Genomic DNA, 27,405 nt, shown 5'->3' with positions numbered 1-27,405 from the left:
TGTGTGTGTGTGTGTGTGTGTGTGCGTGCGTCAGTCAGTCAGTCAGTATGTGTGCATGGCAGTGGTTGTGAGTCAGTGTGTGTGTGTGTGTGTGTGTGTATGTTTATGCACATGTGTGTGGGTGTCAGTGTGCATGTATGACACCAGATATGAGTGTATGTATGTGTATCAAAGGCACATTCTATTCTGTTTTAGTGTGTGTGTGTGTGTGTGTGTGTGTGTGTGTGTTTGTGTGTGTGTGAGCGTCAGTCAGTCAGTATGTGTGCATGACAGTGGTTGTGAGTCAGTGTGTGGGTATGTTTCTGCATGTGTGTGTGGGTGTCAGGTGTCAGTGTGCATGTATGACAGCAGTTGTGTGTGTGTGTGTGTGTGTGTGTGTGTGTGTGTGTGTGTGTGTATGTGTGTGGTCCAGTCTCAGTCTGGAAGATCTGAGGAGGTCTGGGGTTAATGAAGGTGACAGAGCTTCGTCTGAATCCAGGACAGAAGGTCCTCGTCCGTCCCTCTGCTCCTCTGCCAGCTCATGGAAAGGCCATCAGGGACACGCTGTGTGTGAGTGTGTGCGTGTGTGTGTGTGAGAGTGTGTATGTGTGTGTGTTTGAGTTTGTGTGTGTTTGAGTGTGTATCTTTGAGTTCGAGTGTTAAAGTGAGTGCGAGTGTGTGTGTGTGTGTCATGTCCTGTCGGGTGTGATGTGTGTGTGCTGTAGACGAGGACTGCGGCTCCTCCGCTTCTCCTCTGACCTTCTAGATGTGAGGAACCAACACAGGCTGATGGTCTCATGTGTATCAGAGCCGCGAGGGGTGGAGATGAAGAAGGTGGAGGACTTGAGGTGCTGAGGGTCGGTGGTCCAGGGGATGGAGATGTTGGAGAAGAGGTGGAGGAACGAGTGTGGGCGCGTCGGGACGGGTGGAGGAAAGAGCATCGGCCAGAAGGAAAGGAGAGCTGGAGAAGGTGGACGTGATGGCAGCCGCGGTGTCGGCTTTGGAGACGCTGAGCAGAAGACATGGTAGATGTTCGGGAGATAAAGTCCCACCGAGACGGTGTGGACCTGGGCTGGAGAAGATCTCTGAAGGACGCGAGGAGGATGAGGGGAGGCTGATGGATGGAGGAGAAGACAGGAAGGATGGAGGCAGATGATTGTCTGAGGACCCTGAAGGCAGCAGCTGGAGGAGAAGAAGCTGCTCTGCCTGCTGTGAGGTGTTGCTTGGAGTTGGTATCTCCTGGTTGGGCCTGCAGAGACAGAAGGTCACGGTGCTCCCCGCCCGCCTGAGTCCGAGGTCACGTGACTCGGCGGCGGGCGAAATACCATCTGAACGTCTTCGCTGCGGCGATCGGTCCCAACATCACGCGTCTCGACCTCTCGCGTCGTCATGGCAACACCCTAAATAATCAACCCCTGTTTTTGAACATCGGAGATCCACCTGATGGAAGGAGGAGAACCTTCTTCTGATCTAATCCATACTTTAACCAGGCCGACTCACACACTGGATGCATCCTGTGTGTGTGTGTGTGTGTGTGTGTGTGTGTGTGTGTGTGTGTGTGTGTGTGTGTGTGTGTGTCCTGTGCTTTGCAGGCAGATGGAGCAGACGGAGCAGATCCATCAGGTTCCTCTGAGGCCGGTCTCGGTGGCCCCCATCGGTCCGAGGCCCCCTCCGGCTCCACCATCTGGTTTTGGGGCTCAGGTTCCGATCCGGGACCCCGTCTCCTCGGGGCCCCCCCAGACGCGGGCTCCGCCCCCCGTCGCCCTGACCCCGGCGCAGGCTCCGCCCCCGGCGCGGGCCCCCGGCCCGGCCCCGGTGGTCCCGGCCTGCATCAGCCGGCCCCGACCCACGGCCCTGGGCCACAGAGGCCCCCCTCTGCCCCCCCGGGTCCCGGCCTCGGTCCCGGAGCCGCGGACGTCGGCCCCCCCCGCCGGCCTCGGCCCCCCGCCCCCCCCTCCCTCTCTCCGCCCGCCGGCACAGAGGAGCCCCCCCCCCGGGCCCGCGGCGCCGAGCCAGGAGCCCGGCGAGGAGAACAAGGACTTCAGGTGAGGGGGGCCGGGGGTCCACCAGATCTTCATGACCCGGAACCTGACGGGGCCGGCCTCGTCCGGGTCTTTGTCCAGAAACAGCGGCTCTGTTTTCTGCTGCCGGAGGATTCCAGAAGCTCCGCCTCCTGACGGACACGTTCATCTGGCGTTCATCTGCTGCACCTGGACCTCATGAGACCTGGACCCTGGACCCGGGTCACGTCTCCATCTGGTCCCAGAGGTTCTTCAAGGAGCCTTTGAAAGGAGCTTCAGAGGAGCTGCCGCGGGCCGGAGGTCCACGTCCGTCCAGGAGGCGGCTTCTGGAGATCCGGATCCAAAAAGATAACGCTAATCCTGTCTCTGCTGTGATTGGCCGTCTGGCCGTGGGGGCGGGGCTAGGCCGCGCTGCCGTCGGGGTTCGATGGGAGGATCGATGAGCTCCGCTGACCGGTCGGGTCGACCCTTCGGTCGGTTAGTTCGTTTATCGATCCATGGAGCCATTATAGTTAGCGAGCGGCTAGCTAGCCAACTTGCTAACTAACTAAGTAACTTCATGACGCGGCTCCGTGTTAAAGATGAGCTGAGACTCTCGTCTCTCCAGCTGAGGTCCAACCCTCTGGAACCTCAGGAGGTTCAACCTCGTTCTCGATGCGAGTCCCATCACACGATGGGACTCGTAACTCCGCGGATCTGAGATGCGGGACGGCGTTCGGCTCCAGCCTCGCCGAGCCGCTCGGCCCTCGGGCCGCCCTTCTTCTGCTGCCGCTCCTTCTGGACGACGGTTGAGGAACGGATGATGTGGGACGATGTTCTCTGGGCCGCGGTGTGACTGGTGTCCCTGTCCTTCTCCAGGGTCTACATCGTCACGTGGAACGTGGGCTCAGCCGTTCCTCCGGACGACATCTCCGGCCTGTTTGGACCAGGAGCCTCCAGCGGGAGTGTGGACATGATCATCGTAGGGTGAGCTGGAGCGTCCCGCAAGCCCAGCCCTCCACCCGTCCTTAACCCGTCCTTAACCCGTCCTTAACCCGTCCTTAACCCGTCCTCCACCCGTCCTCCACCCGTCCTCCTTCTTCTCTCTTCTCCCTGCAGCCTCCAGGAAGTGAACTCCATGATCAACAAGCGTCTGAAGGACGTCCTGTTCTCGGACCAGTGGAGCGAGCTCTGCATGGACACGCTGAGCCCCCTGGGCTTCGTCCTGGTCAGGTTTGACGCCGTGCGAGAGCGTGGGAAGCACAGCCGCGGCGCCGCCGGTGGCCGTTTTGTTTCTGAGAAAACGGCGGTCCGCTCAGGTGGCGTCTCCTGAGCTGCCTCCTCGCCCGGTCTCCTGCAGGTGGCGTCCCAGCGGATGCAGGGCGTTCTGCTGCTGGTCTTCTCCAGGTCCCGCCACCTGCCCTTCCTCAGAGGCGTGCAGACGGAGCGCACGCGCACGGGGCTGGGGGGCTACTGGGTAAGGCGGGGCTTCGGGGTCGGGGTCGGGGTCGGGGTCGGGGTCGGGGTCGGGGTCGGGGTCGGGGTCGGGCCGAGAGACGGGGCGGCCGCGCACGTCTGTGTGACCTTCACGTGCGCGCCGACGTCAGCGGCTGCCGCGGCTGCTGCAGTCTCCTTCTCTGGGAGGTCAGCGCTGCAGAGGCCCGGCTGCTTTGTGGTTCATCGACCCAGAGGCAGGACACACACACACACACACAGGCACGCACACAGGACACACACACACACAGGCACGTACACAGGACACACACACACACACACACACACACTGACGTCCTTGAGCTCAAATCCCGTCCTCCCCAGCAGGACAGGCAGGCTCGGCTCGTTGTCCTGCATTCGTCTGTAAACAACATCGGCCAGATCCCCGAGTGGCGTCTCCATGGAGACGCCGTCCGGCGCGGCGAGCTGAGCGTGCGGGTGGGCGGGGCCACGCCGGCCCGCGCACCGCCATCCGGCTCCCGGCGCTGGTCTTCACCCTGCGTCTTCTCCGTCCTCCTGCAGGGGAATAAGGGCGGCGTCAGCGCCAGGATGAGTGTGTTCGGCCACCCGCTGTGTTTCCTCAACTGTCACCTGCCGGCTCACATGAGGAACCTGGAGCAGCGGATGGAGGACTTCGAGAGCATCCTGCAGCAGCAGCAGTTCGAGGAGGGCGCCGCCACCGGCGTCCTGGACCACGAGTGGGTGACGCAGCGTTCACGCTCCCACTCAGGAGGCACACACACACACACACACACACGCACACCGTCAGATTAATCACTTTACCTCCACATGATCCAGAGGAGCATCAGAGAAGGACATCCAGCCTTCAGACACACAATCAGGCCTTTTCAGGAGAGGCCTTTCCTCTCCTGGAGCTCATCTCCTCTGTTCTCAGATCAGGCCTACAGATCAGATTAGATCAGATCAGATCAGATTAGATCAGATTAGATTAGATGAGATGAGATGAGATTGGATTCATGTTTATTGTCATGACACATGCACAAGTTCAGGGATGTGAACGTCAGTTCAGTGTGGAACCAGAAGCGGCCCAAGCAGCGGCTGCAGACTTCACGAACACATGAAGAGTCCGTCCATGGTCGCTGGCGTCAGTCGTGTCCAGGTGGTTTGCAGGTTGGATGGAAACCCGGGAAACACAGTGTGTGTGTGTGTGTGTGTGTGCACGGCATGCAGGAGACGGGAGCTCATTCCCAGGGAGAAATGTACTCATGACAAGGGATATAAAAGTACAGCTGAAATGGACGTCAGTAAATGCAGACGTCGGCAGGCAGGATCACCCGCCACATGTAGGCGTCCTGGTCGAACGTAACCGCCGGCAGGGCGTTTGTCCGCCACCTGCGACCCAACGTGATCGCCATCCACCCGTGTATCCGTCCCTGCGCTTCGGGGCGGCTCCGTCACGCATCCGTCGACGGGATTTTTCCAACCGCCGGCGAGTAACAGCCTCGTGAAAAGCGTGTGTTTGTTGGCGTCTCCCCTCCAGCGTGGTGTTCTGGTTCGGGGATTTGAACTTCCGTATCGAGGACTACGACATCCACGTGGTGAAAGGGGCCATCGACAGCAACAAGCTGCCGCTGCTGTGGGAGCGAGACCAGGCGAGTCCGGCGGGGGGGAGGTGGCGCCGCCGCCGCCGCCGCCGCACGCCAGGGGGTGACACATCTTCTCCGCTTCTTCTCCTCAGCTCAACATGGCCAAGAACACGGAGCCCATCCTGGAGGGCTTCCTGGAGGGACAGTTGAATTTCCCGCCCACGTACAAGTTCGACGTGGGGACTCATACGTATGACACCAGGTCGGTCTCCACGGCAACACTTCCCGTCATGTGTGAGGCGCGAGCAGCGCCGACTCTGACCCCGCCCCTCCCGCCCCCGTCAGCGCCAAGAAGAGGAAGCCGGCGTGGACGGACCGCATCCTGTGGCGGCTGCGGCGCACCGGCTCGCCGGTGCCGACGCACAGCGCCGCCCTGCAGCGCGGCCTGACCTCCTGGCTGGGCGGAGCCACCAGGGTGACGCAGCACACCTACCGCAGCCACATGGGCTTCACCGTCAGCGACCACAAGCCGGTGTCGGCGCTGTTCTCGCTGCAGGTGAGGAGACCGCCGATCCCGCCGGCCCCGGCGGGCGCGGCGGCCCCGCAAAGCTCTGACGCCGGCCCTCCTGCTTCTCCAGTTCCCGTTCAGGGTGGACACGCCTCTGGTGGAGCTGCAGGCGAGCAGGGAGTGGTGCAAAGTCTCGGACGCCGTTGTCAGGTTCGCCGTGGCGTCCGGCTTCCAGCGCAGCTCCTGGGACTGGGTGGCCATTTACAAGGTGAGGGGATCTTCTGCGGGTTCCTCCCCGAGCCGACCCGAGGGAACCTCACCCCCGTTCTTCTGCCCCCCCGCAGGTGGGCTTCAGGCATCACAAGGATTACCAGGCGTCCGTGTGGGCCAAGGGAGAGCACGCCACCCAGGTGAGCTCCTCCACACGGCTCCGATTCTGTAAAAACAGCAGCGGCAAAGCTGGGAAAGAAACACAAGATAACACACGGGGGTTTTAGATCATCCACCAGACAGAAAACACTTCCCGCCAAGGAAGTCGCAACGGCGGCAAAGCGGCCGGAGGTTTGTCACAAACAGGAAGCGTTTTCTGATAGTCAGCAGGCGAGAGGTGAGGATGAGCCAGAAGAACAAACGTCCAGAAGACCATCGTCCGGTCGGTAAACAGATGATCACATTGTCAGGAAGTCATCCGGTGACACAGGACCGGAGAGCATCTGCAGGGTCTTCACCATAGCGCCCCCCGCTGGGCGGCAGTGGAACTGACCCGTCTGTGCCCCCCCCCCCCCCCCCCCCCCCCTCTCCCCTCCAGGTGGTCTTCTCAGAGGAGGACCTGCCCAGGGACGGCAGTGAATACATCCTGGGCTTCTACAGCCACAGCATGAACAGCATCGTGGGGCTGTCGGCGCCCCTTCAGGTAACTCACCTCCGAGGGGCCGGGCTCTGACCCGCCTCCTTCTCCAGGAGCGAGCACCCAAGGCCACCTCAGGGCATCTAAGGTCACCTAAGGCCACCTGAGGTCTTCTAAGGCCACTTAAGGCCAACTCAGGGTATCTAAGGTCACCTAAGGCCACCTGAGGTCTTCTGAAGCCACTTAAAGCCACCGAAAGGCATCTAAGGGCATCGGCGGTCTTCTTAAGCCACCTTAGACCACCTGAATCCATCTGAGGCCATCTGAGGCCATCTGAGGCCACCTCAGGTCGCCCAGTGGAGTTAGTCAGCAGAAGCTCTAAACAGGGCGCGGCCCCCCCGGTGGAATAGCTCTGGTCTAATTTCCCTTGTCTGCCCATCAGCTCCAACCGGTCTGGACGGGTTTTCCTCTCCTCTTTTGATAAGATCACCGAAGGCCTTTCTCCCAGAGCGCTGGCGTCTTCTGACCAAAGCCTCTCGAGGCCGTGGACGCAGGAGGACGCCGGATCTCCGGGTTTGGAAGCCGGACTCACCAGACGGTGTTTGGTCCTGGTTGCGGCTTCGCCGACCCGCTTCAAAGACCAGACAGAGGAGTCCAGGAGCCCGGGAGTCCAGAACGCCCCGGCCGTGCGTCACACGGGCTCCATTACTTTATTAGATTACTTTAATAGATTACTTTGTTGATCCCCGAGGAGAAATCCTGCCGCTGCGGCAGCATTAGCCGAGCTGTGTTTCATCTAATCCATAATCCCGTCGCTGCTGGATTATTGATATGTAACGCGTGAGCCCACAGAGAGATACGACCACAGGTCAGGGAGAAGGTTGCGACGTCCTGCTTCACCGCTGAGGATGAGCAGGACGTCGCCGTGGAAACCCGAAAGGCAGTCGTTGGAAAAAACAGGTGTCGGAAAGCAAACAACATTCCCGTAAAAGGGGTTTGGGTTAGGATTAGGGTTATTGATAAAGGCGCTAAAATAGCATTTCATGTCCGGAAGTGTCCAGTTATAATGGGGAAACATCTAGATCATAGAGGGGTTACATGAGAGGACAGTCAGATATCAGCTGGAGGACGGAGAGGATCAGGAAGGAGTCCATCAGAGGGAGAGCACATGGTAGAGGTTCTGGAGATGAGGTCCCGCTGAGATGGTTTAGACGTGGACAGGGGAGGGTGTGGAGGATCTGGGTAGAAGGACGTTGAGGTTGGAGCTGCCAGGCAGGAGGTCAGGAGGAAAAGGACGGACGGGATGATAGATGGTGTGAGAGGACAGGGTGGCATGGAGGCGGGCGATCTGTGACCCCTGAAGGAGAAGAAGATGTTCTGGTGTATCCAGGCCAGGAGAAGGTCCGGTCCGCGGTCCCGTCAGCCGTGGACCCGAGGAAGGTGGAGGCTGGTCCTCGGGTTGTCCTGTGGTCGCCGCTTGCAAAGAGCGGGCCGGACCTGCGGCGCTCCCGCAGGGACGGACCTCCGCGGCGGCCGCCGACCACGGGCTCCCGGAGGCCCGACAGGACGGAGGGCTGGTCCTGAGAAGGGTTCCGGTCGGTAAAAGGCCCTTTGGAAGGAGGCTCCTCGTAGGAGGCCGTGGCCGCGGTTCTCCGTGGATGAAGAGCTCTCATCCGGTTGTGGTCCTCCGCAGATCCGGGTTCCGGTCCGCAGCCCCGCCTCCCGCCGCTCCGACAGCTCCGACGCCAGCTCCGAGGACGACAGCACCCTGGTCCTGCTGGCCCCCGGCTCCCGCAGCCCGAGCCCCAAATCCAGCAAGCACCACCACCACCACCACCACCACCAGCACCGCCACCGCCGCAGCCGCAGCCCGGCCGTGCCGGCGCTGTCCTCGGCGCCGCTCCCGTCCCTGCAGAACCTGGGCCTGGGCCCGGCGCCCGCCGTGAAGAAGGAGCGGCTGGTGTCCCCGGACCCGCCGCCGTCCCCGGCCGTCAGCCCGCTCAGCCCGCTCAGCCCCCGCAGCCCCCGCAGCCCCGTCTCCCCGGGCGGCGCCGTCAGCGCGCCGGAGGCCCTGATCGTCGCCATTCTGGGCGAACACCGGCCGGCGCCCGTCAGGCCGCAAGGACGAGCGGCGGAGACGGACCTGGCCTAGGACCTGGAGACGGAGGAGGACAGAACCCGGCGCCTGCTTGGGCAGGAAGAACCCTCAGTAACGCGCTACTTAGTTTGCGGACATCTCGCCTTGTAGTTCCACCATCGTACACGGTGTGTATCCTCAGTCAGGCGCGTCCAGGTGCTTTCACAGACAGGTGTGTGTGTGTGTGTGTGTGTGTGTGTGTGTGTACGCTTAGACAGAGCAAACCGGGAACCAACGTGACCCGATGTCCTTGAAAGCAACATGGATCTGTGCAGGCAACGGTGCGTCAGAACCAGGACTGCCGTCCAGACAAACGGCTGACAGGGTCAGCAGTGTGTGTGTGTGTGTGTGTGTGTGTGTGTGTGTGTGTGTGAGTGTGTGTGTTTGCGTGCGTGTGTGTGTGCGTGCTGTTGTGCAGGCCAATGTGTTTAAGTATTTATTCGGGGTGTGAAGCGTTTCTTTTCGACCCCTCTGTGGTCGTGTGTTGACGGCCCCCTGGATGCGTCCATCCTCAGCGTCTCGCTCGGTTCCACACTTAGTTCCCGACCATGTGATCTGGAGAAGTCTCGTTCTTAGCCGCTCAGCGCGCACAGGTCCTCGTCCACAGCGGGCCGGACGTTTAGGATTAGGTGGTTGTTTGTCGCTCCAGTTTGTCTGTGTTCTCCTGGTGTGGGTGTGCAAATTAAACTAGTGAATCAAGAACAAGTACAAGTGTGTTTTGTTTGACAAATGCACTCCGACAGGACAGTGTGTGTCTTTACATGGAGGAACTCAACAGCTGAGATAAGGGCAGACTCTTTCCTCTTCCCTGGAAATCAGAAATATAACTATAGATTTATATAAATGTAAATATAAAGAAAAGTGCTGGCTTTATTTCTCCGTGTCGGAGATCCGCCGAGCCGACGGGCGCAGGGCTCCAGCTAATCCTCTGAAGGACGGGGGGGGGGGTGTTTAAACCCTGATGTCCTCACATGGCTAATTCCTAATTAGCGGCATCATAGCTTCTTGTTATTTCTAATCTCCTAAAAAATGTGCGTACTTGCTGCAGGGTGACTCCATGTTGTTTCTCCACTTTATTTTTATGTCCTCGCAGGAGGACTTTGGGTCCCCAGAGGTTAATAGAACCAGCAGCGCTGGTTTTAATTTAGCAGCGCGGGTGGGGGGGGGGGGGGGGTGTCATTCATGAATGACAGTTGTTTTGCAGCCTGCAAGGCCTTTACTCCAGGGACGGAGGCCCCCGCCTGCCGCCCGCGGCGCCCCCTGCTGGCCGTGGAGAACAACGCAGCCGCTTCTGGTCATTTGTGGAAAGCGTCCGTCTTCTACTCTTTGACGGAGGCTCCTTTTCTCAGGAGGAGGCTTCGAAAGACCCCCAAAGCCTTTAGCGGGTTACGGGCAGCCGAGAACGAATGCGCCGCAGGGCGCCAAAGAGGACGAGGCCATCGGCCGGGCTCGGTGGCAGACGCCTGACTCGGAGTCTCCACAAAGGAGATCTGGTCGTCGAGCCGCATTCTTGAATCAAGATTATGGCACTTTGTCACTGAGATAAGATCTGAAACTCCAAAGGACAAAAGGCGCGAGGATGAGCTGAAACGTCTGCAGGTGAAGACATCCAAGTCCAGTTGCCACGACAAGAAGATCTGGACAAGGATTCACGTTGACCTGGACCTCCGCAGCCTAACTAAACCCATAACAAAGGTTATCTTCTCCTGGTGTATCTGTCAGAGCCGGACGCGGCGGACGGGAGGCCAGGAGGTCACGGGGGCGGGGCCTGGACAGACCACGCCCCCCGGATCACGTGGTCAGCGCCCGGCATCACCATAGGCTTAAGAAGTAGCGCGTCGGCCGCCCGCCGTCGCCCGTGTCAGGCTGCGGGTTCGCCGGTCGGAGCTCCAACCGACAGCAGCGCCGCGTCTTCGCCGTTCCAGAACCTGAGGACACCGACGAGCCGAGCAGCCCCGCCGCGGACCCGCTCCCGACCAGCTAGCTCGTTAGCTAACCCGGACCGCTAACGGCGCGTTTATTGGCTAAAATGAACGGTCAGCTGAACGGTTTCCATAACAACGCCTTCAGCGATGAAGACTGCTTCCTCTTCACCTCCGAGTCCGTCGGCGAGGGACACCCCGGTGAGCCGAGCCGAGCCGAGCCGAGCCGAGCCGCCGCATCATTTAGCCCGGTGGCGCCGAGTTAGCCGTAACAAGGTCATGTGGTGTGTTAGCGTAGCAGCGTGTTTGCTAGCCGGCGCGGCGGGGGGTGCAGGGGGTACACGGGGTGCAGGGGGGTGCAGGGGCATCCTCAGCCTGACGTCCGCTCCGCCCCGCCGCCGGTTGTCCAAAGCTTGACGAAAAAGAAATTCATGGCGTGATGCCCCGGTGGCCCCCGGTGGCCTCGGAGACCGACTCTTCTGCACCGTGGATGGAGTGGAGAGCCCTCCGAGCCCAAGCTGTGTTGCAGAGCGCCTCCCCTGCGGGCTGTGCGCTCAGTGCTCTGCAGCCCTCGGTCTCCCCGGGCCGACAGGGCCGGATAATAAGCTTAACAGGATTCCTAAATATAGTCCCCGCAGGGTGTGCGGCTCCGCTGTGCCCCAGAACAAGTCCCGTCCACATGCTCTGCACTGGCCGGACGCTCAGCGGCTCCTGTGTGTTTTCCACCTGCTCTGCTGGATGGTGGTGACGTTCCTAACCTTGTGACCCGTGTTGTTGTGCAAAACTTGTCCAAGTGTCAACACAGCTCCCCCCTTTCCTCCTCCCTCTCCTCCCTTTCCTCTCATCGATGCAATCGTCGTCCTCTTTGTGCAACCGGTGCTGTGTTGCACCCACTCCCCCGCATCAGGGTTGGTTGTCACGCTTGGTTTCCCTCCTAAAGTACATCGTCCAAGCACAGGTTCTCAGATATTAGGTTTTGCCTCCATTTGTCTTGAAAAGTAATCCCATTATGGATTCACTCAAACGTGCAGGTCTCTCTCTAATGACTTTTCAATGTTGTTTTATCCCGGCTAATCTTATTCTATTATCTTGCCTTAAATCTCCCCTCGTCTCTTTTTCCGTCCGAACACCAGAGTGTCCCTGCAGCGCCGAAGTAAAATCATTAGAATTCGGCGTGTGACGGACTGGAACATCTCTGGTGACGGAAAAAGAAACGTTTGACCGGATGGGTGACGAACCGCTCCTCCCCCGAGTAGCCTAAAGAGCTTTTGTTTTGTTTGTTCCAGTCTTGCGAGTTCAAACCGGATCCGTAATGTTCTTGTCAATTTGAACTTTAATTTTAGGCCTTGAGCTCCAGGCTCGCCGCGGCGCCGCAGCCAACGGGTTTGTCTCACTGCTTCTTGTTTCCAATTCCAGATAAGATCTGTGACCAAATCAGCGACGCTGTGTTAGACGCCCACCTCCGACAAGACCCGGATGCCAAAGTAGCATGTGGTAAGTGCCGGACTTTTACCCGCGAGTCCGATAAATGGGCTCGTGCGCAGGCACACCTGCGGCCGCTGGGCTCTCCTCCCTCGCCAGGAAGTTCCCGTTCAAGCTCACGCCTTTGCATCGCACGCCGTGTATCCCCGTGCGCCCGCTCACCGCCGTTCTCCTGCAACGGCCGCGGGTGGTTGTCTGCCGGTCACCCGTCTATTTGAAAAAAGGCCGGTTAGTTTCTTTCTGCTGCCTGTGTTTGCCGTGAGAGGCGATGCGGCGGGCGGCGGCAGGCCGAGCAGAGTTGTCAGCGCTGCGCTTCAGGATGTGTCGGAGACAAAATGTTGCACCGTCTTGAATCAAGACGGGGCCCGTTGGACCGGCCTGTCGGCGTCAGAGGTCCTCGTTCTCTCACACACCCTGCTCACTGTTTTCAGAGACCGTCGCCAAGACGGGGATGATCCTGCTGGTGGGGGAGATCACCTCCAAGGCTAACGTTGACTACCAGAAGATAGTCAGGGAAACAATCAAGCACATTGGATATGACAACTCCTCCAAAGGTAGGGGAGGCAGAACGGGCCGACAGCGGCTGGACTCCTACAGACACACTACTTGTGGACCGGCCTTGTTTTCAAGCGCTTTCATTTGCTTTCTTTCAGTGAGATGAGGTTTGGAACATATGTGTTTTTATTTTTATTTTTTTTTGAACATTTATTAGAACAAGTTCCTTAACAGAGTCACACACATTCTTACAAAACCTCATAACAAGATACACATTATACAATATTCTTTATAGGTCACTTATTTCCTCACTAGCAAGCGAAAAATAAAATAAAACTTAAAAAAAAAAAAAAGACCATTTATAGCACGAGACACCTTAACTTCATTTCCTTAACCCTCATATTATGTTAAGGGTCAATTTGACCCACTGGGTCAATGGGTGCAATGAGTCAAATTGACCCGTAACATAATATGAGGGTTAATTACTTTTTCCCCACACACTTTGAACACTGCAGCTAATTTGTGGATATTTGTTTCGGGCTAACGCACCAAAACGTTTAGCCTTGTTACACTGGACCAATGAAATGACCGTGAAAATTTCGAGGCCGTTGACGAAGAAGGCGACGTTAAAGGTTTTCGTGCGCAGGAGGAAGATGAGGCGGGGAAAGATGGACTTTTCCTCATACTTTTAATAGTAATCTTTTTCTAATCTGTAGTAATCTGTATGTGGTTTTTGCACAGACTGTCCTCCAGTATAGAAAGCTGTGTGCAGGACCTCAGCACCTTCCTGCACATAAACATGTGCCGTTTCCATCTTTTTAAATGTGTCTCCGACGCTCCTTCTAGAATTTCCGGTGTAGTGAGTAGGACGCAGCCCTGTGTCTGACGGAGGAACCTCGAGCATTGTGCCGTTTCTCTCAGAGTGTCGGCTCTTCCCCTCCGGCAGGCTTTGACTACAAAACCTGCAATGTTCTGGTGGCTCTGGAGCAGCAGTCGCCCGACATCGCTCAAGGTGTTCACCTGGATCGCAAAGAGGAGGATGTGGGAGCCGGCGATCAGGTATGACCCCCCTCTCCACGGCGATCGGGCCAACCGGTCTTCACGAGTCCGTCCTCACGGCGTGGTCTCCGGCAGGGCCTGATGTTCGGATATGCCACCGACGAGACCGAGGAGTCCATGCCGCTCACCGTCGTCCTGGCCCACAAGCTCAACGCAAAGATGGCGGAGTTGCGTCGTAACGGGATCCTGCCGTGGCTGCGGCCCGACTCCAAAACCCAGGTGTGGAAATGTTCTTCGGGTGAACCTTCAGATTTAGATGTGGAAAGGTGACGGAACCGGTTTCATCTTTCCTCAGGCGCGTCCGTCCTTCGCTCATCACAGCTGCTTCTGTCAAAGTAAATATGTGAGGGGGAAGTAGTTGGATAACCGACACGATCGTCGGTGAGCAAAGTGCCTGTTGCCCCCCTGCGCCCCCCTTCCGTTAGAACGCCGGCTTGTGGATTTTCCCAAGCAGTAATTCTATTTTCGCAGTATAAAATGACTGGAGAACAGAGGATTTTGGATCTCCATGCTAACCGGCCGCCGCTAACAGTAGCAGCAGCACAGGTGGGCTGGGTCGCGTGCAAACCGGACCGTCCGGCTCGTTCTTTAACCCCGACCAGGCGTGTCGGTGTCTGAGTCCACAGCTGGTCCGGGCTGTGGCGGTCCTCCTCCTTCACGTTGACACCAATCTGTAACGCCGACCAAAGCGGTCCACCTCCCTGCTGCCCCTGAAGGGAAGTGGCAGGCAGTCTGTCCCGCTGCCTCTTCCTGCAGTGCATTTCATGTAAACACCACCGAGATCATTTCAAAGCGGTCTGGAAAGTAAAAGCCCTCCGATGATCTCACGGGGCCGCCGTAGACCGCCGCAGCTCCGAGGCACCTTCTCACCGGCGATGACTGGAATCCCAACCGTAAACTTTGACCGCATTGATTGAAACACATTTTTGTCATGGCTGCAGTCACGTGTCCCTGAAGGTGAAGGAGTCGCACGGCGTGCCGGAGGAATGTCGCAAGAGAAGTCAGCTATTGCTTCGTCAGAGGCGTTTTCAGCAGCAGGCGGCGGCCGGCCGGCCCGACGGCAGACGCCGTTCCCCTTCTGCCGTCTAAAGGTTTGCCCCGTGTGCTCCAGGTGACGGTGCAGTACAGGCAGGACCGCGGCGCCGTGGTGCCGATGCGCGTCCACACCGTGGTGATCTCCGTGCAGCACGACGAGGCGGTGGGGCTGGAGGAGATGCGGCGCTGCCTGAAGGAGCGGGTGGTGAAGGCCGTGGTTCCGTCCGGTTACCTCGACGACGACACCGTGTATCACCTGCAGCCCAGCGGCCGCTTCGTCATCGGCGGGCCTCAGGTGAGACGGGCCCGCCGGGCGCAGGGGACGGCCGGGTGGTTGTGCTCGTCCTCGGGGGTCCTCGCTCGCTCCGGGACTGCGGCGCTGGATCCTGAGGCAGAGCTTCACAAGTATTTCTGTCACGCCGCAACTATGAATAGTATCATTTGTCCATAAAGATGTCGCGTGCACGGCTCTGCACAACATTGTATCTTTGTTAACATAAAGAAAAGAAAAATGTAGATCAAGAAAGAATAACTCTATGATCAGTTCTCGCCGCTCACACAAAGCGGATGGTCGTTGCTGATATTCGGCACGTTTCGGCTGACAAACCTCAAGCGGCTTATCGGCATGATATGGGCATAATAGTAGTGTTGAGGCGACGCCTTCATTTATTTGTCTTCATGCTGTCCACTGACAACATTCTTAGACACAATAAACACTGTCCTCCCAGCGTCGTCACCGAAGCCACGCAGGCGTTTCGTTGTTTTTCGCCGCCTTAGCTTTCGGGTGACTTTGGTTTGTCTCGTTCTCTCCGTCTCTCCCCGCCTGTCTTATCATCCCCGTCAAATATCTTCCAAGGTGTCAGTCGATGGTCGGTTCCCTGCGCTTCACATCTCCTTCTCCGCTGTGCGCTGGCGTGCTCGTGCAGAAAACCTACACAATTGAGCTAAAGTTGCGCCATAAGCCCGTCCAGAGTCCCGCCGCCGGGGGTTTGTCCCTGCAGCTGAGGGATGCTGTGTTTGGCCCGCAGGGCGACGCCGGCCTGACGGGGCGTAAGATCATCGTGGACACCTACGGGGGCTGGGGGGCCCACGGAGGCGGGGCCTTTTCTGGGAAGGACTACACCAAGGTGGACCGCTCTGCCGCCTACGCCGCCCGCTGGGTGGCGAAGTCTCTGGTGAAAGCTCGGCTCTGCAAGCGCGTGCTGGTCCAGGTGAGTACGAGCCGTCCGGGTTCCCGTCGATACTCGTGAGGCTTCTCTGACGTTCTCACGCGGGCGCCGAGCGTTTAACCGCGGTCTGGGAGATGTAATGTGTGTTGAGACCAGAGCCGGGCCGTCGGCAGCTCTAAGGGATATTGATGGATATTGCAAGGACCTCCAAGGAGAGGTGGAGTTACTAACCTCGGCCTGCTGCCGTTAGCATGAAGGTTGGCAGCACCTGCTATCCTGTGATAGAGTAAAATGGTGTGTGTGTGTGTGTGTGTGTGTGTGTGTGTGTGTGTGTGTGTGTGTGTGTGTGTGTGTGTGTGTGTGTGTGTGTGTGTGTGTGTGTGTGTGTGTGTGTGTGTGTGTGTGTGTGTGTGTGTGTGTGTGTGTCCTAGGTGTCCTACGCCATCGGGGTGTCCCACCCTCTGTCCGTGTCCATCTTCCACTACGGGACGTCCCCGAAGAGCGAGCGGGAGCTGCTGGACATCGTCAACGATAACTTTGACCTCCGTCCCGGGGTCATCGTGAGGTGTGTGTGCCGTGCTCTCCCACCGCCACGCCGGGTCGCAGGCGATTCACGGATTGAAGCTGTTGATGTTTTGCTTTCCCTCCCAGAGACCTCAACCTGAAGAATCCCATCTACCAGCGCACGGCCGCCTACGGTCACTTTGGCCGAGACATCTTCCCCTGGGAGCTGCCCAAGAAGCTGCGATTCTGAAGCTCTCCTGGGCCGTAGACCTTCAGAGGAACATGTGTGTTTGTCTACCTCTCCTCCTCCTCCTCCTCCTCCTCCCTAAGCCTCCGCTAAATGTCCGAGCCCCCCCCATTCGGTGTGTGATTCCTGAAGACGATGAGAAGTCTGGCCTTCCCTTCACGCCGCTCCTTCACCTTCCGATCTTTAGCCAGATATCTAACGCACAAGTCTCGTCTCCCAACCAATCCAACGAGTGAACACGTGTCCGGTGTCCTAGCAGTATTATGGTATGTCCGCCCGTCCGGGACGGTCCATTTGAGTTGTTTATCCTCTGAAGCCGGTGGCGGGGGGTCTCCGGGGGAATCTCTTTACATTTACTGTGAGCTCATCAGTACCGTCTGTGCGTCCGGCGCTGCAGACGGCTGCCGTCCCTCAGGACGCCTCTTTTCTGACGTTTTACAGAGAAGTCAGAAGCTGCTAAGGATCCTCTGGGTCTGTTGGGACGCACAGCCAAGGCACTCCGTCTTCTTTTTCTTGTTTTTGTCATTTATTTAACGGCGTGAATGTTCCAAAGGACGTTACGGTGTCCGTTATTGGGGACGAGGGCGCGGCAGAGCGGCCGGGCCGGTCCGGCCGTCACTACAGAGAAACCCGGGGCTGCCCGGCCCGCTTCTTCCGTGGCTCTGAGACTCTCGGACTCCACGGGCGCCGAAGCTTTGACCGCCGAGCACGGCCGACCAAAGCCTTCTGTCCGACCGTCTCGCTCGGCCGTACTTTCCCTCTCGGCGGTTCAGGACCGGAGGCGGGTCAGACGAGGGACCCCCATCAGATCCTCCCCGTCTTGTCATGCGACGCTCTGGACCGTTCCGTCTTCCGTCAGTTCAGACGGACCCGCTGCAACCCGGCCCGTAGACTTCCTGTCAGAAGAGCCGGTCTGACCTGGCCGTTGATCCGCACAATGTAATTGCAGACCCGCGAGCCGGTTGGGCCTCGTGAGCGGCCAACATGGTTTCCACCCGGAGTTTTCCCCGGAGTTTTCCCCGGAGCGTCAGGTGTTTCCCGCTGGTCAGGAGGGGGCGCTGCGTCCTCAGTTATGGTTCAGGTTTTCTACTCCTTGCAAGCGGCTGCTCTCCGGCCGCCGCTCCTCCAGTGTAATACAGAGAAACTCGGCGGGTGACCGTGACGTTCGTGACCATCGGGTAAAAATGACGCCGCCTCCCAAAGATTTGTCCGTTTTTGTCACAACGCGTTTGCACCTCCGCAGACCAGATGTCTGATCGGCCGATGTCGTACAGAGAAACCGGCCCGTTTCCACGCGGCGCCGTGGAGGTCCAGACCTGAAGGTTTCCAATGTCCACTTTATATGTCAGTGCTTAGAGGTGAGTCTGGCATGGTTTCTGAATGTGTCAAAGTGCCTTTTCTCCCACCCTGACGTAAAGCCCGTGTGTTCCTGAGGTTGCCAACCCTCCCTGTCTGGCAGCTCCTCCTGAGGAGTCTAGATGTTGTTGAGCTTCTCTTTTAAACCCTAAAATAAACTGCACTGTTGTTTGTCCTCATGGCCTCTTCTTTCAAAGGGGTTTTATTTGTCCTGAAATTGGTTCAAACACTTGGTGCAAGATGTGTGTGTGTGTGTGTGTGTGTGTGCCTGCGTGTGTGCACACACACACCCTGAAGGTGTGTTTCCTCTTTGGGTGAAAACGTCTCCTTTCTTTGGGTGTATTAGACTGCTCCGTGCACACGTGCGTGCGTGCGTGCACACTCTGCAGCACCCGCCGTCTACAAATGGTATGTTTGAAGCTGAGAGATCCAGTGGAAGTGGAGGCAGGAGGCTGAGGCTGCAGCAGCGTCTGACAGGGTGGGACGCTCACGCCGAGCTCCAGCCGTCAGGATCGACTCCTGGGAGACGATGGAAGTTGCCAAGGATCATAGAACTTTATTAAGGCTCATCCTGACTTCTGTCTTTCCATGTAGAAAATCAGACTAAACAAAAAGGCTTGAGAGAACCTCTTGTCCCCTGAGAGGACGGCTGGACGGCTGGCGAAGAGCAAGCTTCCGGGGAGGTCCGACGCAGCGGAGAAGAAGAGTATCTGTGGTGGAGCGGCGTCCAGCCGGTCCTGGAGGTCAGCTTGCGTTCCCAGGTCGGCTCTGCAACCAGCCGGCACACTTAACCAGTCGAGCCAACGTTCTTCATCTGTTCAACTCAAATAGAACGATAAACCCGCTGACCTGAAGGCTCTAGAAGGAGTCGTGGCCGAGGGGCTTCCAGGTGAACCTCTGACAGTAGAAGACGGTCTGCGTGGAGAGGAGACACCCAATCACGTGTTCAGCGGCTGGACTCGTCTCCGCTAAGAAGCTGCTTTTTGTTCTTACTTACTCCACATCTGGCGGCGGTGGTGGCGTCTCTGCAGCGGTACCAGGGCAGGATGCAGGGGTCTGGGGGCCACAGAGCGGCGGGGCCACGGTCAGTCCGCACGTCGACACCAAACCTTCGCTTTGACTCGGAGCCACGGCTGTTTTACGGCCCGTGGTGTCGCACGGGTCACCGTCTCGCTAACATTTAGCCTTTCGATGAAGTGAAACAAACAAAAACCGACTCTCGCCCAAACCGTCGACCAATAGCAGGTTACTGTCGTGCCCCAAAGTTGTGGAAAAACAAGCCGAGAAACGGATTTATACGGATGCGGGGGGTTAAGATGTGGGCGTTCCTTCTGCGGAGTCCCCGGTTCTTCTCGGACGGACCTCCTGCTCCTGACAGACGGTGCTGAAAGCGGCTGACGCGACTGACCTGCAAGCCGGCCCTCCGGCCCTTCGCACAGGTGCAGCAGAGCGCAGACGGCCTTGGGCGTGGCGTAGCTCAGGATGGCCTCCAGCACCGTCTTGGTGAATTTGCCGATGAGAAGCTGGCACTGAAGGCGGTAGGACGAGGGCAGGAGGTGGCAGGTTTCCTCCAGGAGCTTCATCAGGGCTTCCTGCGGAGGCGACAGTAGGATTTGGAGACGGGATGACGGAGCGTGGGTCCTAAGTCCATCCTCTGCATCCTCCGGGCGTGAACGCCGTTTGTGGCGACTCACCTCCGTACTTTCCTTGGGAAGCAGGTCCTCCAAAGTCTTGACCAGAAGCTCGCAGAAGGAGCATTGCGTCGCGGGCGCCACCTGACAAGCACGGCGACACCTGAGCATCACACACGGTCTGAGGTTTTACCCAAATATCTACGTCTGCCTTGGACTGACGTTTTCATCTGCGACGGCGTCCCGGCCGACCAAATAGCTGAGCGTCCGGCGCTCGCAGAAGCCGGCCAGCCTGCACGCCTGGGCCGGGTTCTGGGGAGAGAAGACGCCGCTCAGCCGGCGCAAACACAAAGATGGACACCGCCAGTTCTGTGGTGTCATCCAATCTTTTTAACTCACGACAAAACCAATCAGGAGTTTGAAGACCACGGGGAGTATCTTCTCCAATTCTTCCCTGCAGACGGCGGCGGTCTCTGCGGGCCCCGGCAGGTGTTCACAAACCCTTTCGATACCGCCGATGATCCTTTTCTGAAAGGAAAGATTGTAGGCGTTGTTACTTTTCACATCGGGAGGGTTCGGCGGGAGACCGGCTCCTCAAGTCCAGGGATGAAGCGCCGGTCGCCGCCGACCAGACAGAATCCATGAAACTGGAAGGACCGCGGACGAACCCTGTCGGCGTCGACGCAGCTTCTAAATTGCAGAGCCAAGCTTTTTCATCTCAAGGTGTTCATTTGCAATGGTCAATGTTTGTATCTTCTTCTTTTTAACACTTCCTGTTTCAGCAGGCCCCGCCCCCTCCGTCATTACCGCTAACAATTTAGCTGGTTAGCTGGACTTCTGTAAAGTCGACGGTACCGTCGCTCTCCAAACTGAGTTGGCAAAGACGGTCGCGATGGGACCAAAGAGTTATTAAAGTCAGACTGCGTTCTTGCCATCAATTCCTCGCCATTCTGACGGCTTTGCAACGTCGGCTAGTTTTCTGTGAAATCCAAACAATTTGAATTCATTTATTGTTCCCTCTTTATTCTGTATTTGTTGAATCTTTCACTCTACTCACTAAAATGTATGATTATTTCACAATGTCTTACTGTCATGATTTATTTGTTTTTAAATAGCTTTACTGCCCCAAGAATTCTGAATTGAATTACTATTATTGATTTAAAAAGGAATAATAAGGTTGTCGTTTTTTTTTGTTTTTTTTTGGCTGAAATATTTCTCTTTTCCCCAGGACTTTGATATTGGAAAATAGTGTAATAATTAAAAAAAAATCATATCAATTGATATGATAAAAAATCTTGATAAAATGATAAATATCTTTAAATAAAAGCCGATAACTCTTTCCAAACCCAACACTAGTTCTGGTGAAGCTCAACCTACGGCTGTTTGTTCACGAGGAGTGAGACGCTCTTTGAATCTCACCCCGTCCTGCAGGGAAAATCCAGGTTACTCGGTTTCTGATCGGCAGGCCTTTTCAGCAAGCGCTTGTTTATTATTGTTTATTATTCCGGCACGTGTCAAATTCATTTGAAGTGAAAATCCTTTCAGTGTCCTGTGTGCCGATGCAGAGGTGGAGCCTCAGAATCCAGAACAAACTCAAAGAAACAAGAATTTCTCTGGTGAGAAACTGAACCTGCCGCAGAAGCGAGGATACGTGTGTGTGTGTGTGTGTGTGTGTGTCTTTTAGAGGTTCCTGCTCACATGAATTTGTTGCCACAACCTTTTTTTAAAAGCATGACTGTGAGACTGAGATGTTGTGATGTTGTATCTCGTCAGAAGGAACGGAGACGCCTGAAGAGTCCAGGAAGTGAAGCCCTGCCAGCCGTGCGTTCCTCCTGGTGTGTGTCAGATTAGCAATGATTTATCTCAGAATAGGAAGAATGTAGTCCGGCCAAAAATAACCGCGGGAACGTCGCCCGATCGGTTTCTTCATTCTTTCTATTGAAGGCCAACAATTGAAGGCAAACAGTGCAAAGCTGCTCTGATAGCAGGGCGAGTCGGCGATAACGCCGGGGAGAAACAACGCTCACCTCCACTTCTGCATTGGACAGCAGGTCCACCAGGACTTTGAGGATCTGGGCGCAGTCCCGGCAGGCGTCCCCGTCCTGAGGGATACAGTTGGAGCGAGTATAAAACACATGACCCCCCCCATGTTTCAGCCGTTAGGACGTCTGCGAGCGCGAGGAGGTCCTGAGCTCCCAGAAGACCCGCCGACGCGTCGTGTCGTAACATCCTGGACTCAAACTGAGATGCCTGACATTTTTGAATTGATGGAAGCTTCAAAAATCCCATTTTTCTTTGGCTGCAAACACTTCAAGGAGTTCCAGCGCCACTCCGGTGTTTTTCCGACCTCTCATGTGTTTCAACGTGCACGAGTACAAAAGATATCACTCACGACCGCCGCTCGATCCGGAAGGTTCTTCGGCTCGTCCGTTCTGGAAGCCAGACCTGCGGTGGAAATCATGCACGACCACTGAGCCTTATTCGGTCTCCTCGTGTGACGGCGTCTCCCGAAAAGTCATTTTCCGAACGTTCGTATTTCCTGTGCCTTACCGTTGCCATGGAGACCGAGGACCCCCCCGCGGGTCTCAGAGCTTCAGGTTCCTCACATCTGCTTTTCAGGAGGAACCGCACCAAGCCTCGGGGTTTCGGCCACCGATGTGAAATCAAGCGCTCATCTCGACACCGGTTTGACTCCCCTCAGATTTGTCGGGGTGGATGGCGAGCGTGGCGGCCTGCTCCTCTCTGGCACACCCAGCCTCTCGGTGCATCGTGAGCAGAGAAGATCTTCCACCCTGAAACACGTCTGCGCCACCGCGGCCCGTCCCGCAGGCAGCGGCCGCTCAGCCGCTCACTAAGGATTGGAAGGGCTCGCGGTCACGAGCACGTTTCCTCCTCGCTGGCCGAGCCAGGACGCCGTCCGGAGAAGCGTCCGCCAGCGAAGGGAAGGGCGGCGAGCGGAACCGTCGCCGGCGAGCGCCGCAGGCAGTGAGAGTTGAGGGCGGGGCGGAAGGAGCTCGCCGGCGACGGTTCCGCTCCAACCGGTCCGACCGCCGCTGTGAGACGGCAGCCAGGAGGACGCAGATTCCACCTGGAGAAGGAAGATGTTCTCATCGTCGGTCTGACACCAGGCCTTCCTCTTCCTCTTCCTCTTCCTCTTCCTCTTCCTCTTCCTCTTCCTCTCCTCCGGCCCACTCCCTCCATCCAACCCTCTCCTCTCAGAACCCGAGTCCGTCCCCAGACCTTCTCCCCGGTCTTCCTCCAGACCTCCTGCCTGGCAGCTCCAACTTGAGCCCCCTTGTGACAGGATCTTCTCCATCCCTGTTCTGTCCACATCCCAAACATCTCAGGATGACTTCATCTCCAGAACATCTCCCGTGCGCCGTCCCTCTGATGGACTCCTTCCTGATCTTCTCTATTCTTCTCACTCCCAAAGAGGAGCCTCCACATCTTCACCTCTGACCCCTCTCTTCTCCTCGGTGTCTCCGAAGCTCCCGCCAGGCCTCACTGGTAATAAAACTCTTTAGGGTCGGTGAGATCTTAGTGCGTCGTAGCTCCTGCCGTGTCCCGTCCAGGGAGCTCCTCGCCGGACCGTCTGACCATCAGGTCTCCATGCGAAACCTTCACTGCGCTTGTAGGACCAGCGGGTGTGTAGAAGAGGCGGCGTGGTCTTCCTTCATCCTGCTATCTATCTTAGGATCAGCGTGACCGAAGGAAGGGGTGCCGGCGAGGAGCTTCATGAGGTGTCGGTCGGGCCGACGTTCAGCCGAGCCCAAGTGCTGCTCGCAAACCCTCCCAGAGGGAAAGCCTTTCTTTAGTTCGGCTCAGCTCAGGTCCAGACGCTGCACAGCTCGGCCGGAGGTCCACCGCTGCACCGCCGCGCCGCCGGGAGGCTCGGAGGTGCGCGGGAATCCAAGCCGGAGGTCGAAGACGACCACGACCGGGGGGGACAACCAGGTCCCCTGCTGCCGGAGAGACCTCGGCATGGAGGAGCCTCTTTCTTCATCGCAGCAACTCCTCTGCCAGGTCGGAGGACGGTTCGCTTCTCCGTTTCTTTCCTTCCTCTGTGCTGCTTTATTGGAGCCGCCCGGCTCTGCGGGAGGTTTCCCGTCAGAGGGGTTTGCTGGCGGGCCGGATCTCCACCGCGGTGCTGTGAGGAGCACCAGCGAAGCTCCGGCCGAGGACTGAGGCAGCTGCCGCTCACCAGAGGAGAGAGGAGGAGCATCCGGACGGTCAAAGCCGTCTCCGTGGATTCCTCCGCTCGTCCAGGTCGGCCTCGCGCGGCGCCGCCGTGTTCGGGACAAGCAGCCGAACCCGATTGTTACGCCGCGCTTTTCCGGCGCGTGTTTGTGCCGAAGGTCCACTTTCCATGGCGTTTGTGTTTATTTCTTTATTTGAATTTTTAATTTTAAATTGAACGTGTGCCTTTTTAAAAGAGAAGGTCCAGAAGCCGAGGCTTCCTCCTCAGAGTGAAGGAAGGCGCTCGGCGTGACCGCCTGACACCAAAATGGTTGCGAACGTCAGATTCGGCGTGAAGATTCCCGGTGTTCCGCAGACCGTCGTTAAATACAAACCGCCGCCGCGGGCGATTCCTCCGAAGTCAAAGAGGATGGAATCACCAAATCAACCGGCAGGACGTCTTTTTATTCTTTGTGCAGAAACACCGGCTGCCAGGCGAGGTCATGAACACGTGGAGGGGGAAACATACGAAAGAGAAGGAATTTGGACACGTTTTGCGGAGCGGCCGCTGAAGTATTTGCAGTGCGATGTTGAAAGACCGAGGTCATCTACCGGGGCTTCCTGGTTCACCTCCGGTCTGAGCCCGAAAAGACAAAGGTTCAAATACCGAGCGTGCCTGCGGCCCCGCCAGGTGTCTGACGATCGCTGCCGGCTTCACGGCCCCTTCCAAGAACGTCAGAAGGGTTTGGTACGACACAAACCCGATCCCAGCTGGAGTCAGAATCCTGGCGTGGTGACGGACGACCTCCTCGGTGTGTGTTCCTGGAGCAGCACCCGGCAGGTGAGAAGATACCCCTCAAAGAAAGAGGGCTCCTGCAGTAGATCCTAACCCTCACCCTGACCCTCACCCTCGCCAAAGGCTTTGGTCCTGATCTCCACGGGTGGTCGGGGGGGAAGATGAGCTGCTCTGCAGCCACGCAGGAGGTGGAATCAGGTAAACCTGCGGTGAAGAAGAAGTCCGGGCCCGTCACCTCCGTCATGTCCAGAGCAGAACCATGCCTGGTCCACAGAGCAGCGCCGGGGACGCTTCCCTGAAAGGCAGCGATGTTTCCGCCTCGGGGGGCGTGGAGGGGGTTCTCCAGGGGCACTGGAGCGTGAGCGTGAGCACGCACGTTTGAGGAGTCTCGGCCGTCGCCGGGTGGTAAAAATATGCAGATCTAGAAGAAGAAGCGCTGGAGTCGCGGCTAAACGAACAAACCACAAGAAAACCTTCACAAAGTCCGTCAGTTCGAGAGGCTTTCATGAAAAGCGGACGAACGTCTTCTTCCGTGGTTGAAGATCTTCCTCAAAGCCAAGCACGCCGAACCAAACCAAGAACCCAAATCAACACGGACCGAACGCCTGACCTGCAGCCCCAGGCGCCGCCCAGGAGGGGACGCAGCGAGTAACGTTAGATTCACCCCAGTTATCTACAGATATATAGACATGTGTACATTTCTATCTCTATAGAGATCCATAAACATGGTCCTGACTCCCGGCAGCTCCTCTGCATCACACAGGCGTTTTCACATTTGTTTGCTCAGTGACCTGGGCGGAGGTTGGAGGCCGTCGCTTTTCTTCTCCTTGTAAGAGCACAAAGGTCGCTGAATGTCGCTCTCGCCGACTCCTTTGGACGCCTTTGAAAATGACGGCTCAAAGTTCAGGCGCCGCTTTTCTGCTCCGAGCTCTGAATTGTTCTGAGCTTTGTGCAACACTTCCTTCTCTGCACCGGCTCGTCTTGAGAAACCGCTTTGGCATTTCACAAAACTCTGAGCGACGCGTGGGGGGTTTAGAATGATGGCTTATGTTTCTACTCTGCGTTGCCTCCTTGGGCTTCTGTCTCGGATGAATCTGGAGGCGGCGGCGGTGACAAGGTGACAAGAACGGGTTCTTCTGCCCGTTCTGAGGAACTGTATTTCAGGACGGAAGTGATTTCCGACGGGAGCTCTTTGCCGCGGCTTCCGGGACGTTCCAGCGCGCCTGACTCCTTCTCAGCGCCTCCGCGGGGCCTTCAGGCAGGCCTACGTGTTCACCGCATCTGGAAACTTCTGCCCGCGGCGACGAGCCTTCATCGGGCAGCGGCGGGACCGCAGATGTGTGTTGTTGGTCAAAGCGCTGGTTCCCCCGATGACTTTTGTCTCTGCACAAATCACATCTGGTATTTTTAGGAAAAGTCCAAGATACCCTTGGCCCTGCGGAAGGAGCCCCGGCGGCCCGATGGCGAGGCGTCGTGCCGGGTGAACGCCAGGGGCTGCCGCGCTTCAGGAACGCCGGCAAACCACCGACAAAACCCGGTTCCACGCCTGTCGCCGCACTCCGTCCAGCACAAGGCCGTCACTGGGATGGAAACACGAGTACCTTCATCACATTACATTAGATTGCATTACATTACGTTACATTACTTTACATTACATTATGTTACATTACGTTACATGACATTACGTTACATTACATTCCAGTCATTTTTCAGACCCTTTTATCCAAAGCCACTTACAATTCAAGTGCAATTCAGTCACCGAAGATCCGAAGTAGTCGGAAGTCAGAAGTCAGAAGTGACCGCTCAACCGACTGGGCATCTCAGAACCATATACATATATACATATATACATACATACATACATACATACATACATACATATACATAAATTCATTTCCTCCTTGTTTTTATTTTCTCTTTTTATTTTTCTGTCAGGCGGGGTGTTGGGGGCTAAGTGCAATTAGCAGGGTAGTGCTTGGTAAACGTATGTTTTCGGCTCTCAGTGAAGGATGTCCAGCGACCTCCTGTCCTGACCAGATGTAGCTGCAACCACAAGGCAGGAGCAGACAAGAAGTTCCTGGTGAAGCTCCCTCTGTTCCTGGAACAGAAAGCAACTTCTTGTCAGTCAGATCAAGGGTTGGACTGCACGCATGCATGCACACACACACACACACACACACACACACACACACACACACACACACACACACACACGCGTGCAGATTAAGTAGGACAATCCCACCTGTTTCCAGCTTCTGGCTGCTGCCAGATGTGTCAGTGGGTTTTCGAGCGCAAGTCGCGTCTTATCTTTACGAGGAGGTTCATGCCGGGTCAACTGTGTCCTTCCTGCAATCCTGGCCAGCAGAAGGTGTCTCCTTCTGGTAGATGTTTACGCCGACCGACTGTTGACATCAGGGGACGGTGACTTGGAATCTGGAATATTGGAGACTTCAACCTTGAAGTTGCCGCTTGCTGAAGTCCTGCTGTATGTCATGAAGAAAAAGTTTGTAAACTAAGAAAAATCCACATTCTGCCTTTCCTTTCCTGTTGGTGGAGGTCCTGAGACTCTCCAGCCTCCCTTCCACCGGGGGAGGGACACTGAGACTGAGAATATGGGCAAAACCGTGGGGTTCTGGGGCCGGACCAGGCCTGCAGAGACCTGGGTCTTTGGGTCTCTGAGTCTCTGAGGAGTGTGTTTGTTGGGTGGACCAGGTGGGCCAGGTGGGCCAGGTGGGCCAGGTGGGCCAGGTGGACCAGGTGGGCCAGGCTTTGGCTCCAGTTTCACATTCCAATTAATATCATTACATTTCAGTGACACCAAGCCCACTTTTCAGCTTATTTTCCTTTTTTTTTGGTTTCCGGGCTCTTTGGGGCCTGAAGAAGAACGTCTGTAGAAAAAGGCAGGGCCCTGTGTGGACAGCGGACACATTTCCATGTCCTGGTGTCTAACGGTTACACCCACATGTGCGGGATGTGTTAGCTTTGGCTGCGGCCGGGCGCTGGCTCGGCGGGCCGAAGACG

At 57.1% G+C, this 27,405-nt stretch overlaps 3 protein-coding genes across 6 annotated transcripts in view; 2 read left to right on the top strand and 1 right to left on the bottom strand.

The window, feature by feature from the left end:
* The window catches only part of inpp5ja (inositol polyphosphate-5-phosphatase Ja), a 9,959-nt gene extending 742 nt beyond the window's left edge, over positions 1–9,217 (top strand). The window contains exons 2-14 of one of the 4 annotated variants that reach the window (XM_086151680.1): positions 413–453; positions 1,572–2,024; positions 2,859–2,966; positions 3,099–3,212; positions 3,340–3,456; positions 3,996–4,171; positions 4,975–5,086; positions 5,173–5,282; positions 5,366–5,576; positions 5,659–5,796; positions 5,873–5,938; positions 6,337–6,441; positions 8,069–9,217. In XM_086151680.1, the coding sequence (XP_086007806.1) occupies positions 448–453; positions 1,572–2,024; positions 2,859–2,966; positions 3,099–3,212; positions 3,340–3,456; positions 3,996–4,171; positions 4,975–5,086; positions 5,173–5,282; positions 5,366–5,576; positions 5,659–5,796; positions 5,873–5,938; positions 6,337–6,441; positions 8,069–8,527 (2,175 nt within the window). In that variant the 5' untranslated portion in view covers positions 413–447 and the 3' untranslated portion in view covers positions 8,528–9,217. Of the gene's footprint in view, positions 1–412; positions 454–1,571; positions 2,025–2,858; positions 2,967–3,098; positions 3,213–3,339; positions 3,457–3,995; positions 4,172–4,974; positions 5,087–5,172; positions 5,283–5,365; positions 5,577–5,658; positions 5,797–5,872; positions 5,939–6,336; positions 6,442–8,068 lie in introns of those variants that run through there. The other 3 variants (XM_086151683.1, XM_086151682.1, XM_086151681.1) reach the window with 3 other exon arrangements.
* A 1,139-nt stretch (positions 9,218–10,356) lies between these two features.
* On the top strand, positions 10,357–17,956 carry mat2aa (methionine adenosyltransferase 2Aa). Its single transcript, XM_086151679.1, has 9 exons — positions 10,357–10,635; positions 11,851–11,928; positions 12,348–12,470; positions 13,358–13,470; positions 13,546–13,689; positions 14,582–14,800; positions 15,534–15,716; positions 16,106–16,239; positions 16,326–17,956. Exons 1-9 carry the CDS (start codon positions 10,542–10,544, stop codon positions 16,426–16,428), a joined length of 1,191 nt encoding a protein of 396 aa, XP_086007805.1. The 5' UTR covers positions 10,357–10,541; the 3' UTR covers positions 16,429–17,956.
* A 64-nt stretch (positions 17,957–18,020) lies between these two features.
* On the bottom strand, positions 18,021–22,180 carry sftpba (surfactant protein Ba). Its single transcript, XM_086152988.1, has 11 exons — positions 22,164–22,180; positions 21,963–22,003; positions 21,805–21,857; positions 21,440–21,514; positions 19,812–19,940; positions 19,635–19,724; positions 19,476–19,556; positions 19,190–19,373; positions 18,779–18,837; positions 18,631–18,696; positions 18,021–18,549 (listed from the first exon to the last, which is right to left on the bottom strand). Exons 1-10 carry the CDS (start codon positions 22,178–22,180, stop codon positions 18,640–18,642), a joined length of 786 nt encoding a protein of 261 aa, XP_086009114.1. The 3' UTR covers positions 18,021–18,549; positions 18,631–18,639.
* Positions 22,181–27,405: the final 5,225 nt, after the last annotated feature.

This window comes from Fistularia commersonii, chromosome 9 (assembly GCF_037954325.1).
Source record: "Fistularia commersonii isolate RoL2024-O1a breed Wild chromosome 9, RoL_Fcom_v1.0, whole genome shotgun sequence".
NCBI lineage: Eukaryota > Metazoa > Chordata > Actinopteri > Syngnathiformes > Fistulariidae > Fistularia > Fistularia commersonii.
The sequence above is the reverse complement of the archived record's forward strand: the minus strand, read 5'-3'. Positions and strand labels throughout refer to the sequence as shown.

Excerpts from the sequence above, each read along its gene's own strand:
- mat2aa (XM_086151679.1), top strand. The coding sequence starts at position 10,542 with ATGAACGGTCAGCTGAACGGTTTCCATAACAACGCCTTCAGCGATGAA. Across the intron at positions 15,717-16,105 it reads GCAAGCGCGTGCTGGTCCAG|GTGTCCTACGCCATCGGGGT; the intron begins GTGAGTACGAGC and ends TGTGTGTCCTAG. Across the intron at positions 16,240-16,325 it reads CGTCCCGGGGTCATCGTGAG|AGACCTCAACCTGAAGAATC; the intron begins GTGTGTGTGCCG and ends TTTCCCTCCCAG.
- sftpba (XM_086152988.1), bottom strand. Across the intron at positions 21,515-21,804 it reads TTCCGGATCGAGCGGCGGTC|GACGGGGACGCCTGCCGGGA; the intron begins GTGAGTGATATC and ends TGTATCCCTCAG. Across the intron at positions 19,725-19,811 it reads AACTCCTGATTGGTTTTGTC|AACCCGGCCCAGGCGTGCAG; the intron begins GTGAGTTAAAAA and ends TTCTCTCCCCAG.